At 39.8% G+C, this 16,508-nt stretch overlaps 1 protein-coding gene across 4 annotated transcripts in view; it reads right to left on the bottom strand.

The window, feature by feature from the left end:
- The window catches only part of cbfb (core-binding factor subunit beta), a 32,636-nt gene extending 29,709 nt beyond the window's left edge, over positions 1 to 2,927 (bottom strand). For all 4 annotated transcript variants that reach the window (XM_079345508.1, XM_079345507.1, XM_079345510.1 and 1 more), the window contains exons 1-2: positions 2,439 to 2,927; positions 1,772 to 1,858 (exon numbers count right to left, since the gene is read on the bottom strand). In XM_079345508.1, coding sequence (XP_079201634.1) covers positions 1,772 to 1,858; positions 2,439 to 2,516 — 165 coding nt within the window. In that variant the 5' untranslated portion in view covers positions 2,517 to 2,927. The remainder of the gene's footprint in view (positions 1 to 1,771; positions 1,859 to 2,438) is intronic.
- Positions 2,928 to 16,508: the final 13,581 nt, after the last annotated feature.

Here is a 16,508-nt window from a genome sequence, read left to right on the forward strand (position 1 = left end):
TGTTTGTGTGTGCACCAGCAGCCTAAAGTATTCCGCCTGACTTCACCTTTGTTGAGATGATTTAATAGAAAGTTTAAACAGACTTCGCTTCACACCTCGAGTAGACCGTGTAATTACATAACGAGTAAATGGATGCGTCCTAACTTGTTTTGAAACTATAAAAAGGCTCCACCACATATTGATAAAAGACAAATGAAGAGTCACTTGGGTTCAGTTGGGAAAGATTGATTTTATCTTTAGCTGAAAAGTGAAGGCAATGAAACATGCAGACACGTTCAGAGGTTCTTTTTTATCTTGATCCTAATTTGCTGATTTAGATTCTACCTCCTATAATGAGCATACAAATTATAAAGCAATGAGCACATAATTAACATTGTTCATTTATATGTTATCAATACATTAATCCATCCAGCATGTTATCACCTACTCCTACCTTTAATATTCACATGCATCTCAAAGATGCCGACCATCTTTTTATGAACAGTATGCAACAATACTTTTATAAATAAGGTCAGACTTGTTTATGACTGTCACATTGGGAATGTGCGATTTTTGTTTTAATAGACTACATTTGCAGGGCGTTTATCCATCTCACATTCTGTCATCCAATCAGAGGCATTTCAAGAAGAGAAGAGAAGAGAAGAGAAGTGTGGTTTGGAAATGGAGGAAGACGGATTCAGAGAAGAGTCACTCTCACTCTGCGACACACACTAACCCCTACACTGAAACTATCAGCCACTGGATACTCTTTCATGGATGAAAATGTGGAAAGGAAAACATACTGTAACATCTCAAGTCTTATCAATACCAGAGCTCTGAAGGACAAAAGACAATTCTCAACATTGATTCATCTGCACACTGTTTTCTCTGAGAAACAGTTTTTGGTTTATAAATGTGAGATACTCGGAGGGTTTGATTTTTTTCCCCCTCTTTCAATACAAAGATGTTTGTGTTCTATCACATTCAAAAAAGGAAATGCTGAAAATCATCATAATTGATTCGATGAATCCTGAGAAGGATTGGCAGAAAATAGATGCTGGTTATTTATCAAACACTGAAACATTTGGTCATGTTACATTTTCATCTCTTAAAAGAACATTTTAAATGTTTAGTTAGGAAGAGGAGCTGAGTTATTGCATTATCACAGTGTTTTGTTTTTGTCTCTGCTCACTCACCGTGAGTCTGCTTTCACTACATGTTTACTGTTTGTACCAAAATAAGACGTGACAGCTGATGTTTACTTTAAGACACCCATTTTAGGCTCTAAATTGCAGCCCTGACAGTGTTTGTTGTGACCTTTAAGAGCGCTACATGTGTGCTGAGAGACAATGATGGCTGCAGCTGCAGAGCATATACAGAGAAGAAGTCACGAGTGTCTATAAGTGAAGCAAATACATGACTGATGGCACGTCTACTTCCTTGTTCAATAACACATTCAATCATAACACAGACTGACACACAAGTTTATCTGTATCTGCTGCTGCATAAACTGAACAGGTCACAGTGTTCTCGCAATAAGAGCTCACTTATCTCTTTACATTAAGATAAATGCTTACCACTGTTTTAAAGCGTCTGTAATGAGCCAGAGCTAAGTTTATAAGCCAAAAAAAAAAAAGACTCTGCAGCGTCACAACCTCATAAATATACACATGAACACTGCCTTCCTTTCTCTCTGAGTCAAATATAAAACAGTGATTGGTAACACGTTCCTCTGCAGTTTTTTACTGGAGAAAACTAAGAACAAAAATCATTTCTTTATTTGTGGACTCACCACTTCTGATCGTCCGTCCCTGCAGGCGTTCTGAAAGCGAGCTTGTCTCTCCTCATGGGGCCGGTCCCTGAAGCCAGTATATTTAATCTGTATAGAAAACAACACTTTGTCTTATCTAAAGTAGGCTAATACATGCTCTTATACGTTATTCATTTTTATTCTTCATGTGCATTTTGAGGGGAAAAAACCCCACGTCAAATGGGACCGTTTTACATTAAATACCATGCTCTTTGCAGTAGCATTTTGATGACAGGCCAAACTAATTTTGATTCAGTAAATTTGCATCTCTCAATCTCTTCAGTCTTTGTCAGCAATTGACAATATCTAAAGGAAAATAATTATTTATTACGTCTTGGATCTGAGCAAAAAATTAATTAAACAGAAAATTAAATAAAAGGAGCAAAACGAAAAAAAAAAAAAGAATCAGAAGGTAATGTCTAAAAGAAGAGCTATTTTCTTTAATTTAATTTTGTTATTAAAGAGCACTTCGTCGACCTTTGGGAATTAGGGCAAATTTTACATTTTTACATAAATCCTTCTGATTCAATTGTGTGTTAAGTGACATGTAGGAAGTTTTGAGACAATTGGAGCCTCCAGCGTGCTTCTGTCTTTATTTCCGCTGTGTAACAGAAAGGATCCAGTATGTGTAGAAGCTCAGCACACTCACCTCACACTCCCTGCTCAACTTGCGGAAAAACTCCTCATTCTCAAACTTGCTCCTCTGGTCCGGGACTACCCGCGGCATCTTCACCAGCACAGTTCGGCCTCTTCTCTCTCACTTTTAAACCTTTTTTCCCCCCCTTATATTATCCCACAGAGTAAAAGTTTAATAGTCTGTCTTGCCTTCCGTCCCTCACTCTGCTTTCTTTCACTCACTTCTCTTCCGTGTCTGTGTATGTTTTTGTCTCTTCCCTGTGTGGAGCAATGTGCTCTCTCCTGCTGATGGTCTGCGTCTGGCTGCGGCTCCTGCGCGCTCCGGGTCGCCTCTGGCTCCAAATAGCTCTTATTAAGTGACCCTCCGCGGTAGATAAAGCTTAGTTTGACCGTGTGGTTCTCCCTCCCTCTTTCTCTCTCTCTCTTTCTTTCTCTCTTTCCCGCTGCCTCTCAGTGTCTCTCTACCTCCCTCCCTCTCTTGACGAGCGTGTGATCTCCAGTAAGTGGCAACAAACGAGCGCTCTCTGTCTGTGTGTCTCTGCTTTACCTGCAGCTTTCATGTGCTCCTCCCTCACGGGCCGCACGAGCGCAGAGCATTCGAGAGACCCCGGACACAAATAGAGCCAAATTAATTAAGGAAGTATAACCAGCATTTCACCGGCTTAAGTTAAAGCCTTGAATAGCATGACACAGTGTATTTTGTTCTTTCGAGGAAGGGGACGAAATATCTTCTTGGCATGTCACCAACTTTAAATTTTATTCACACATCCCTCAGAAGTTGACGCTTTTCTTTTTTTTAAAGGATTAGTTGACATAATTTCAATTAACCTATTAAAGTGATCCTACTTGCCTGAGAAGCTTGTTAAATTATTTATTCAGACAGCTTAAACTTAGGCATAGCCTGGCAAAAACTACTATTCGAATAATGTACAAGCATACGAAGTGAAAGAATAAACAGTTCTGATCTGGATAAAACTATGAAGCTCTTGAACTTTTTTCGATTCTTTGTCGGTCCAACACAGCTATTAAATATCACAATTACGACAATACCGGCTGTCCTTGAACGCACCAACAGTCTACTTCCTGGCTCCGTCGAGTCGCTCTTGTGACTGTACACCCAAAATACCCCCTCCTCAAGCCCCCGCTCCTCCACCCACCCCCATTCACAATAATAATACTACTACACACGCTACTCTGGGGTTCCACTGCGCATGCGTATAGTCTGGACCGCAGAAACTTTATAGGATCCTTATGTGTGAAGGAAAGGAGCATGAAGGAGGGTTTGGACAAACCGTTCTTATGTGTTTGAATAACTCCTACAGCAACAGTCAAATACACCAGCAACGTTTGAGTACAAACATGTAAGGTTACTAACTTTTTAAAGTTAATTTCAATGATGGTAAACTTAAACTGTGTTTTCCACCTTCTTCAAAAACCCTTGTCAGGTCTTGGAGAGAGATGCAAAATGTATTAAAAAAAAAAGAGTAATAAGACCTCAGCGGAAATGTTTCAAGAACAGTGAAGCCTTTTAATGCTTTAATCAGTCACATCTCAGTAACACCTCATCTGAAATCCTTTTTTGGCCTGCTGACATTTTAAGGAATGTGCTCGGTTATGGAAATATGGTACTTTGCATTCTTCATTTTGTTATTACACAAGAAACATTGACACATGTGCTCTGTTTGTCTTGCCTTAGTGTTTGTTTGTTTTTTACAGAGAGAAGGGTTTTATTTTTAATGCATTTTTCAACGCTCTCTTTGTCCCAAGGTGCGTCTAAGTGAGGCTTGGATGCATGAGGAACAGTAGACAAAAATAGGAAACATGACCTTAAAAAAGTCCATAAGACTGATGTAAGCCCTTATGATTTGTATGTCTTAATCAGCTTAGTCCATCTAGTCTTATTTAATTTTTTAATTTTCGTCCAATGGCAGCTGTGATCTCCAGCCCACCGTGATCATGTATGGGAAAGCAGTGGATGGATGGGTGAACATATGGATTACATTTTAGAATACAGAGGGACTGCAGATCTCTTTTCACTCATCTATTCATCTATTCACGGCCACCGTGCAGCAACCAGCAGCTCTTTCAGTGTTCAAACACCCTTCCACATATTGTTTTTTCTTACACATTCTGCACTTGGCTAGCTTGTAAAAGTAGAGCATTTGATTAATGACACATCAGCTCACCTCAACTGCATTGTGGAAACTTTACCAGGGGGCTGGCAGGAAAAGGTCTAGTATGGTGGGGGGGGGGGGGGGTCGACGGAAGACTCTTGAATTCACAAAGTTCACAATGTGAGGCCCCTGAGAGGCAATCTTAAAACAAACATGATCTAAAGTGAGCTGTGCTCGGTGTGCTGTGTGATGATGAGGCCAGACTGCATGTCAGAACTAGTCACCATGGTAACCACAGATTAACTGATTAATTAATGAACTTTGACTGCATCTCCAGCTTCTGTTGTGAATCACTCCCACACTTCATTTTAGCCCATTGGAGGCAGCCAATATGGTGTGTGTGTGTGTGTGTGTGTGTGTGTGTGTGTGTGTGTAAAACGTGTGCATATGTGCGTGATCCTCAGGCTAACTAGTTAGGACGAAATCAATGACATGGGCGTCATAAAAGGAGTACTTCTTCTCATAAAGGGTTCAGAGCATATGCTGCAGCCTGAGGCCTCGTTTCCTCCTCCTAAAACTTTGTTGAAAATTAATGATTAAAACATTTGAGGCCTTTTATCCTCACAGACCCCAAAAAAAGTAGAACCAACTTTTTATTTATTTTTAACAAATGAAACACTTGGATGCTTCTTATTCTAAATAATCTTGGTTGTAAAACATTTAATGACAGAAAACTGTCATTAAATGTTAATTATAGGTTTCATATACGTCTATATTTCAAAACATACACACACACAAACACACATGCACGCAAACACACACAGAAATGCAAACACATGCACGCAAACACACCCAGAAGCAGATTCCTGTTCACAGTTTAATTAAATTCTGTGTCTGATTATGAAACTCTCCTTGGATTTTAATAGCCGTATTTACTCAATGTGCTTGTTGTGTGTTGACTTGGAGATGAAGGAGATGAGCTACATTTCAGGGGCGTGTTTTTATCCGCCTGTTCATTGCATAATCAAACATTTATCACTTGTTATGTTGCAAGTATCAGTAAGTCTCTGCTGTACATTTGAGTGTGTGTGTGTGTGTGTGTGTGTGTGTGTGTGTGTGTGTGTGTGTGTGTGTTTGAAACGAAAATGAACAACCCTGCTTTCTATTCATGTGAATGTATTAACTCTTAATCAGCAGATTATCCACAGCAGACACTGAACTTGTCATAGCAGGAAGAGTACAGATAAAGCTCATTCAATCAACAATGTGCCATTTCGATTTAGTGCCGTAATGAGTCATTCCACTGTGACAGCATGAAGAACACACACGTTAACCTGCTATGACATGCCAAACTTCTGCTGACGTGCGTGTTGGCTCATTGGCACACTGGTATGGCTTACTGCACCAATGTTGTAGGTACATCTGGGCTTCTCCTACTATAAGCTGAAGTATCTGATGTGTAATTGGTTGAATGTCTTACTGTATGATGACAGTGATAGAAGAAGAATTCTACAGAGTGTGTACAAATGAAAAAAAAAATCCTCTTTTCATCAGGAGACTGATTCAGCTCCACAGGATACAGGTGAGTTACTTAAAGCTCCTTTGAGAAAGTTACAATAAGAGTTGATCTTGATAACCCCAAGGTGAAGATATTAGGTCTCATCCCTTAACTGTTCTTGTCATGAAAAATCTCATCCTGCTGTTGAGCACTAAAATGTTTTAACTTTTTAAATGAATTTCAAAAAGCAATTGGAGCTTCATATTTGTATGATGTGCACATACAGTATGTATTTTGTCCATGTTAACCACATTTAAATACATCTTGCGTTTGTCATAATTAGGTTTGACAGAACCACTTTGGATACTCTGCACTGAGTCCAATCTGTGGCTCCTTCCCCATGTCATTCCCCATGCTCTCTCTCAATCTATTCCCTGTCCTATCTCTAAATAAATCAAACTGTATTTATACAGCACTTTTCATACAAAGATGTATCGGAACATGTTTTAAGTCATACTAAATCCAAGACAACTCCCTCCCCCACCCCACAATTCAAAAACTAAGGTAAATAACTAGATTAAACAGGTACCGATAAACAGAGGAAACGTTCTTTAATTCTCAATGAGGAAACACTGGAGGTTAAAAAATTTAATAAAACTAATTGCGATAAAATGAGATTCATTTAAAAGATGGACTAAAAAGGCAGGTCTTGAGTTTGCTTTTAAAACCAAAAAAATAAATAAAAAGGAAATAAAAAGTCCAAACCAATTTTTAAATGATACTGTGGCTATGCTAAATCAGAAAACAAAAATCATGTTGTCAGGGGACATAATCAATAAACTCTTAGACATTTTTTAAATTTATAGCATTTTCTCTATTAAAACACGGCTTATATTATTGTCAGCTTAAGTTAGGCTTTGAATATTTAGAGATTAAAGATGTTAGAATGTCTTCACTTACGTGTAAATACATTTCTGAATGTATCTGTCTGGTATGAATTTTCTGTGGAGAGCAAAAACAAGAAGTCTCAGCTTCTTCACTGATGTAAAGATGTATGTGTGTGTGCCCATGTGTTTGTGTGCCTGTGTCTGTGTGTGTGTGTGTGTGTTGGTGAAATGACATTAATGATGGATTGCTGCACAGAAAGCTTGTTGGATTTCCTCTGCTAATGGTTTCCAGGTTCTACACTGTGTGGCTGAGCGGGCCTTTAGCCACAGTCCATTAGCTAGGGATAAATCCTGTGAGCCAAAGAAATTCAGAATTCATTCTTAAACTGCAGGCCTCTTTCAACAAGACAAAAGAAACTGGTTAAACACCACTTTAATAACAGTATCTAGCTCGGTCGCATTGTTTGTCAGTACTTCTCTTAATTGCCATGAATCTTCACAGCAACGTCACAGAGTGTGCATGTTAGCACATAGATATTATCATGTAATCCTAATTACAACAGTGTACAGCCTTACTGATCTTGTAATATGGATAAAGACCCAATCATCCTCCTGTGGCCAACTTCAAATCTGTTTCCCTCTGTGCTCTGTCAGTTCACAGCCTGGATCGTTGGGACCCTCCTTAACTCAACTCTTCTTGAGTCCATCTCATTAGAGTCCGGTTGAGTTCTTCAGATGTCCATCCCTTATCCTTCATTCACCACAACCAACAGTCTCTACGCATCATAAGGAGGAGCCTGATCTTATCCTGGTCTCGACCTTATACCCTTTAAATACATGGAGACGTTATGATGATGCATAGTTCACATTCCTTTCTAATCTCCTAAATTAGATCATTATTCACTTGTTAATCTCTCCTGATTGTCTCCAGAGATACGCACCCTGCCTATCTTAAGTTTGGACAAAAAAAATAAATCTACTCATTTTTGTAGAAAAGTATGAAGTCCATACTATAGATTACCTGTTTCCTTTTTCTCCTAATTAACAGGTGTGGAGTTAGGTTTGGCATGTTGTAGCGTAATTTATGGGCTATATTAATTTGGGCGCCAGACAGACCCCCTAAGTCTGTCAATACATTATATTTAATTAAATTAAAGCACCGTACGAAGCAAAATTAAATCAAGTTGAAATAAATAAAGAAAAACTATATTAATGAAGAAAAAAAGGGTGTGTGAGCTGAGTGGGTGTGTGTGTGTGTGTGTGTGTGTGTGTGTGTGTGTGTGTGTGTGTGTGTGTGTGTGTGTGTGTGTGTGTGTGTGTGTGTGAGTGAGTGTGTATCTTATAGTGGGGAAAAGGAAGGGGAGCCTGGATTTGGGAAAACAGGGGAAGTCTGGAGGTGAGGTGAGGTGAGGTGAGGTAGAAGAGAGAGAGGAGGGGGGGAATATCACCTGTCCCAGGGTTTTTTGGGTTAGAGAGGTTAGGTTGACAGGTTAGTCTTCTCCCAGTCATCCAAACATGAATTCATCCATGCAGACTGGATCATGCAGATCCCTGCCACCAACAATCCCAGTAGAAACCACAGTTGTTCAAGATCCAGAGAACCAAGGCAAAAAAACTCCAAAAGCTTAGCGCCTCCGAAAAAACATTAAAGGTGGCTTCACCTCCTTTCCACCTTTCTCCTCTCTTGTCCACTGTCTGTCTCTTAGTTCCTCTTTCCACTCTCAGGCTCCCAGGTGCAATCAATTCTCATTTTCTTCCCTCCAAGACACGGCCCTTTTTTTCTCTGCTGTGCAGCAGGTTGCCTCTGCACCCTGACTGCAACAACGTTGGAGTTTAGTTTTGGGGTTTTATGATCTTTGGTTTTTGATATTTGTCAGAGAATAAGAAGTTGTCACACAGACATCTCACAACTCACAGACTGAAGAGCCTGTTTGAAGCATGAAGCTGAATATTTTCTTAATAACTTACTTTATATACTTACTTTATGTTTTGGTCTACTGATGGTAGAGGCTGCTGTGTAAAGAGGCCATCAGTATTAACTAATCCCTGCCATTCATTCACCAGCAGGTGTATGAATGTGAAGCAGGAGGAGCAACTTGGGGTTCAGTGTCTTTGACATGTAGCTTCAGGAGCAGCTGACCTTCAGGAAGAGACTCTCTGATCCACAGCCACCATACTATCTCTCTTTTGGTCTTTCAGTTTAAGATAAGTTTTAACTGATGTTACAGATAGATTAACAGAGAGATAATGGGTTATGTTTTAAACAATACGTATTTGTACTTTCTGACCGGAAAACAATATGTTTTCCTGTGAACATTAGTGGCTGCGAGCATTCTCTATACAGAAAGTCAAAGAAATATAAAAGCTGTCCTGTATTTCACATATTCGCTCAGATTTGTCTCTGTTGCTTCCCCCTTATTGTTATTCGAGGACTCATAAAGAAATATTTTGGCTTTGTTTGCAGGTTTAGAATATGCTGCTCCTGCTGCTGCTGCTGTGGAAGTGGCCTGATAAATATTTAAAATGCATCAATAACACAAGAGCTCAGAAAAAAGCTAATGATGCTACAATGACACGCAGCTGACTGCAGACAATCCCATTGTGTGTGTGTGTGTGTGTGTGTGTGTGTGTGTGTGTGTGTGTGTGTGTGTGTGTGTGTGTGTGTGTGTGTGTGTGTGTGTGTGTGTGTGTGTGTGTGTGTGTGTGTATAGAGGAGGAGGGTGAAGATGCTTCTCTCGGCTTGTTTTCTGTACGTGCAAAAAGGAAATGGAGCAAGACAAGGAACAAAGTGTTTCCCCGCTCTTTCTGTGAGTGGCTACCTGATTGTTGTCTCCTCCTCTTCAAAAATGTTCAAACACTCGGAAACACAAAATTGGGACATTTTGCATGTTTATCGACACTCTATAAGTCCTACTTAGAAAACCAAGGCTGGAAAATGCTATCTGACTCTCTGGCACGACAGTTTGTGTGCAAGAAGCAAATACATCATGCATGAGGGAAGAAAACATAGTCTATACATGATCCTCTTCTTGCTTTCATACATTCTGTTTTCCTCACTTGTCATCACAAGGAATTTTTTATTCCCCATTATTGCAGCACGTAGAAGATGCGGTTGCTGTGCGGTTGGTAAAGAAGCAGACGGGGAAGTTAACTTTAATTCTAGCTGTTTAACTGTCTTAATTTAATCTTTTGGGGGTCAGTCGAAGGTCAGCAGAGTCAGCAGTGCTCAGTGGACTCTGCACAGACTGCAGCTACAAAGAGTCGGTAACTCTGTTTTGGATTAAATGACCATTAGCAACAGACGGGATTACTATGCGGCTCCATAAAGAGAGCTGCACGTGGGCTCATTGTGACCTGACTCTGCCCGTTACATCAGCGACTGGGAATCAGTGTCCTCCCTAACCCAGACATCCCTATCTGTGATACCCAACACACACACACACACACACACACACACAAAACAAAGTGACATACACAGGGGTAGAGTACAGAGCAGGGGAGACGCCTGCATGTGTGCGTTTATTCTCGGTCAGACTGTGGGATCCCGTGGCTGAGGGACGAATTTGGAATGGCGCATGGTCCAGTATTTTAATATATATTGGTTACAGGGTTACGGTCAGCCAGTCTGTCTGTTTGTCTGTCTGTCTGACTGTCTGTCTCGCCGTCTGCTAACTTAAGAGATGAGGACATGGTGTGGGTGTGGGGGGGAGGGGGGTATACCCTGCTCCTGCTCAAAAAATAAACCCATAACATTTCAATATAGAGATTGAAGTAGCCGAGCTCTAACATGAAAAGTGAAAGTAAACCAGCAATAATTTGATATCTTCTTGATGCAAATTGTAACTTTTCTTTGACTTGGATTTCTTATAGGTTTCTTTTATTCATCTGGCATAATGTAAAAAACTTTTCTTTTTTTTTCTCAGATTAAGAATTGATGGATAAAGAATTATGTTTTCATAATTTTCCATTCACTCATATATTCAATGAAGTGTGTTAAAGCAAAGAAGGAGACATTTTCCAAATTAGGGTGCACACCTTTGGAACTATGTTAAAAGTGAAACTGAGGCAGAAAGCAATGCAATGTGTCATGGGTGCAGCTCATAGTGCATGATGGGACTGAAAGCAAGACTTTAGATGTCTACATGAATTCTCACGTTTTTAAAAACAGCTAACACAGGCTTATTAAGATTTATTGTTTCAGGGCGGGGTTTTTTTGTTTGTTTGTTTTTTGGAGAAAAATTGAATCAGAATTGAGTTTTGTTGGACAACCTCATGAGCTCATCAAAGTTAAAACAATGGTTCTCAAATGGTCTGGTCTCAGGACCCACCAACAACTCCTTCATGAGAAATTGCGACCCAAATGTCTGAAATATTCAACAAATCTAAAGTCAAAATAACCTTTATTTGAGAAATGTGACTTGTACTCCTCAGCCATAAAAAGTACATTCAACATTATTCACATTTTGCATTGTGGTAAAAAATGTGAGAGTGATAAATAACTTTAGGCTCTTAATATACGTGTGCAAAAATGTAAAAACAAATGATAGTCCAGTGCCTTTCCTGAATTCTTTGCCAATATAAAGCCTGAAACTCTCACCCTGAACTAGACAGCCAAATTAGAGGGAGGACTTAAGTACAAATCACCATTGCTGGTTGTTTTTAACAGACTAAAGGAAATACTCTCAGTTACTTTACTCTTTGCCCGAAAATCTTTTTGACCAGAGTTGCATGCAATATAATCAAAAAGTAATGAATGATTGATGATGATGTAGTTTAATGATAAATATAAACTTCACATTTTATTGAAGTGTGTGCTCTTTTCAGTCTTCAATTTTGAATTACCGTAGTTTTCGTAGTTTTCCTCAGTGCACTTCTTTTCCCTCTTGAGGGATTTATCACACAGGTCCAGCAGAGGACGACAGAGCAGCTTTTGACCCACAGACCCATCTGGTAATCCCACTGCCACCCTCATGTGCTTCTGTGGGGATGCTGCTGTGATGCCAGGACAGTTGCCATAGCAACTGGAGACAGACCTACCATGAAAAAAAAAACTAGTCAGCATTTTCCCTCCTCTTTCTTTGAGTCTGTCACTGTAACTGTCAGCTCAGTGTGAGCAGTCAAAATGTGACTGAACACACAAACGTCATTGTGTGCGTGTGTGTGTGTGTGTGTGTGTGTGTGTGTGTGTGTGTGGTATGTGAGTCAGCCAAACCCTTCTGAATATGCATTTTTTTCAATTGCGTCACTTTTGTAAACAAAGATAAGCTGCACGAATTCTGAGCTGGCTGGTATCCTAGCAACAGACAGACTGGTGCTGGAGAACTATAAATATCCTGTGTGTGTGTGTGTGTGTGTGTGTGTGTGTGTGTGTGTGTGTGTGTGTGTGTGTAGGTGTGTGTGTGTGTGTGTGTGTGTGTGTGTGTGTGTACAAGTGCTCTATCTATCTATCTATCTATCTATCTATCTATCTATCTATCTATCTATCTATCTATCTATCTATCTATCTATCTATCTATCTATCTATCTATCTATCTATCTATCTATCCATCCATCCATCCATCCATCCATCCATCCATCCATCCATCCATCCATCCAGCCAGCCAGCCAGCCAGCCAGCCAGCCAGCCAGCCAGCCAGCCAGCCAGCCAGCCAGCCAGCCAGCCAGCCAGCCAGCCAGCCAGCCAGCCAGCCAGCCAGCCAGCCAGCCAGCCAGCCGCCTTAAATGGATAACAGTCAGTGGATCCATCAGTGGATGTCAACAGTTTGTAACTGTCATCTTCATCCTCCTCATCTAAACAACACATACTGTCTGGTATTTGGCTACTTATCCTGCATTCAGCAGTGTGATGACTGGGCGTGGTGTGGCAGTTCCCTATTCTCACCACAAGGTGGATCACATGTTCCACTTCAGAGTGAGCGAGAGCACGAGCAGAGGGGGAAAAAAAGGAAGAGAGAGAGAAAAAGAAGTGCACACAAGAGACAAAAAAAAGTTTCTTATGGCTGGGGGCAGTCCTTTTTATGTTCTCGTGCTTGGAAGGGGGAAGTATAAATGAGACAGACAGGAAGACAGAACTATCTCTTAATCTTTGTGCAACACCCACCTCACAATCTCACTGCCTTCTAAATATGTGAGACTTTCTACTATTTTCACTTCAGTTAATTAAAAGCAAAAATACTGAAATGCAATCTGAAGACATTTTTACAAGTACCAAATAACATTTTCGATCATTATTTCCAAACACGGATACTTACTTTAACAGTAAGCAAGCTGTAACCTGATTTCTTGAGGCCAGACTGCAACTGAAGTTCTCTTGTTATAACCTGTCAGTTTATTTGTGGCTTCCTGCTACTGCAGAACAGGAAGTATTTCCCAAGTACTAAGTGTGCATCATCTAGTCAAAGTCTGTAGATCTAAGTAAAGTACAAGGTAACCAATACAGGAGGTCTGACAGGTTCAATAACTAACAGCTTAAATTCTGGATAGGTTAAGAAAACTGGACGCTGGACAAAAGTATAAACTTTTAGTCTAACATCTCTATCTGCCACTCAGATAAGAACTGAAATTCAAACTCATAATCACAGAATCACAGAGTTTATGTCAGATGTGGATTTTTAACAGAAAATTACACACGTTTCTTCAGTCCATATTTTTTGCAGCCTTTCCTGTGGGACTTGTCCAGAGGTCATTGTAAACTACACTACTTGATGCCATAAAAGTCAAAGAGGGTTAAGTGCTTCGGGTTAAGGGGGGGTCATCGAGATTAGCCCATGATACATTCAGTCATGTAATTCTTGACCAAAAGCAAAGAAAAGAGTACAAAAGGGTGTTTAACTAATATAAAACTTCATTATTTGCCCTAATTCTTTGTCCTTAACAGTAAGGCTGACTTAGTATTGGGCGGTTTGATCCCTAGATCCTGTTGTCCAAATTTCAAAATGTCGCTGGTGTAGACACTGAACTTCGGTTTGCGTTTCAAAGGTATAAGCATATGTGTACAGTATGAGTATGAGAATAAGATACTTTGATTAGAGTGTTTAAGTTTGCTGGTTCAAAATTAAAGCGTTGGTAGGCTACACAATAATCAACATGCAGGGAGCAGAAAGAAGCTTCTTCACAGTTGATTTCCTTTGTCAAATTATTTCTTCTTTGTATTGCTGTAATTCAGCTGCTCAGAGTCAAACAGTGCACCCAATACAGACAACACTGGCAGTAGTCGGCAACCTGACATTCAGCTCAACGTGCTGCAGCAAACAATGAAAGTGAGCATGGCCTGCTCAATTATTCTGTGGCCTGATAGGTTGAAGGCAGGAAGTAGGCTAAAACAGGAAGTGGGATCTAGCACAGGCTGATTATCAGTGTTTACCATGAGTGTATGTTTGTGAGTGGGAATGTTTAAAAGCTGAAACACTTTGGTGTCCGTTTACAAAAATAACATCATCACACTTGCACACTCTTTTGGTTGCTGTAAATGTGTCAGAAAAGCTTCTTGTTGTAAATCCACTCTGATCCTGTATTTGATCATGTATATAAACCCCTCTATTTCAGCCCTGCACAGAACAGGCTGTTTCTGTGTCTGTAGCTTTAAATGTAAATGACCTGTGTCTGACCACGCTCCTCTGGAAGGGCTCCAGTGGTTTGGGCTTTCTGTCCAATTGTTTAGGGTGAAAAGTAGACTCAGAGGGCAGAACAAACACCTAGCTGTGTGGGAGTGTCACCTACTTGGGGGAGGGGTTACTGCCCTTTGTGATGTCATAAAGGGAAAATGTTGAAATGGGCTGTTTGAGCACACATTTTCTGAAAAGTAGAGCAGGCAAAAGACGGACTAGGGAAAAATTTGACAGCATTTACATTTGTGTTGCGTGAACCATTATTATTTTTAAATGAAAAAGGAAACAAAGCATTATGTGTTCTGAAGAGATTTGGTTAATGTTTGTGTAAATAAAGATTTCTCTGGGCTCTCTAAACATGATGTAACATTTGCTGCAAATAAGAATTTTGTCATCAGACCAAGCTAAGATGGCCACCATTTTTCAAAGTAACCTCATTTCTAAAGCAAGGAACACATAAACCATTCATGTAAAGAGCTAATTACCAAACAAAATTGACTTATTTACTTGGCAATACGATACTGATGAAAAAAATCATATTTAAAAAGACGATTCGAAAATAACCAAGACAATAATATGTTTCATATACACATTCAGAAGCCACTGAAAACAGGCCCACGACCACATTTACAGTTCCAAAAGTCAGTTTAGGATAATGATCGAAACAATGTTGAATCTCAGTGAACAGAACGGCATGGTTGTACTTTAGAGCAGATACAGTTGTGTTATTGCTTAACCATTTTAATGTTTTTGAATCTTTAGTGCAGGTTTACTACAGTGATATAATTAGACATATTGGCAGACTGTTATTATATCTAATGTCATAATGAGAAGATTAATGTGTGCAGAGCACAGTTTAATGAGCTCTAACACAGACATTATGAGAGGGATGTCAGGTCACTAGCCTCCCCGTGTGAGTCGACAGTGGAATTGAGATTATAACAGAAAGGTTTTTTTGGTACAAGACTCAGATAAATCTAGAAGGTGGGAAGATATATAATAAAGACGGATCAAATGTTCAACAGCTTAGAAAGTCTTTCCAAGGTTCTGGGCCTAAAATTAAACATCTCTGCAGACAGCGAGCAGCTTTGACTGGGCAGTAAGGAAACATGTGAAGGTTTGGAGGTTGTCTAGGACCAGATGTGGATCCACAGAACCTCGGACACAAAACACACCCACATGAAGCGCCAGAGGCAGGAGACGGTGCCAGTGTCCTTCATGTTTGTTACCTGAAGGCATCCAGATGGTGGATGAAAGCTGATGACATTCAGGTGCACAGATGTGTTGTGATAAATCACTTCCACTTTGCATATTTTGATGACAGGAGCAGGACAGACATTCTGTAAATGTTCAGACCCGTTTTTATGAACATTATGACACTGTAGAAATGTTAGTTATCCACAAAAAAAATTAGTAGTGCAGTACATTCATTTAATTTTATTTGTTGAGGATCAATGCAGGGATGTGAATTATAATAGCTTTGGTGAAAATGTGCAGCTCAAAAGAAAGAAAGTATTACAAAATCAAATAAGTTGAAGAATTTCAATCTATCCGGTAAAAGTGCAAATGCATGAATGTATCATGTATTGTAAAAGCGCTTTGATATGTTGGAAGACTGGAAAATGCTGAACAACTGCAAAAGTAATGTTTCTTTTAGCCACAGCTCTGCTTGTAAACCTCTCATGAGCAAAGACAGATACACTTTATATCTCAACACCTGTAGAAAAGAATCAATAACACTGGTAAGGCTTTAAAAGAAACCGATACATATGTGTAAAACATCTGGAAAAGAACATGTGGAACAAAATGTTTGTTCTCGTGTATGTTGAGTTCGGACGTTAAAGATGAACTGTGATGGCGATGATTTAGTGGCATTGGCAGGGGGCCAGGATCCTTTCATTGACAGGCTCCAAGCTAAACATCTCAAGGTGACTGAAGAGTGCTACAGTAATTCTGCTTGATCTCAGTGTGTTAGGG

Source organism: Symphodus melops, assembly GCF_947650265.1.
Source record: "Symphodus melops genome assembly, chromosome: 6".
Classification (NCBI taxonomy): domain Eukaryota; kingdom Metazoa; phylum Chordata; class Actinopteri; order Labriformes; family Labridae; genus Symphodus; species Symphodus melops.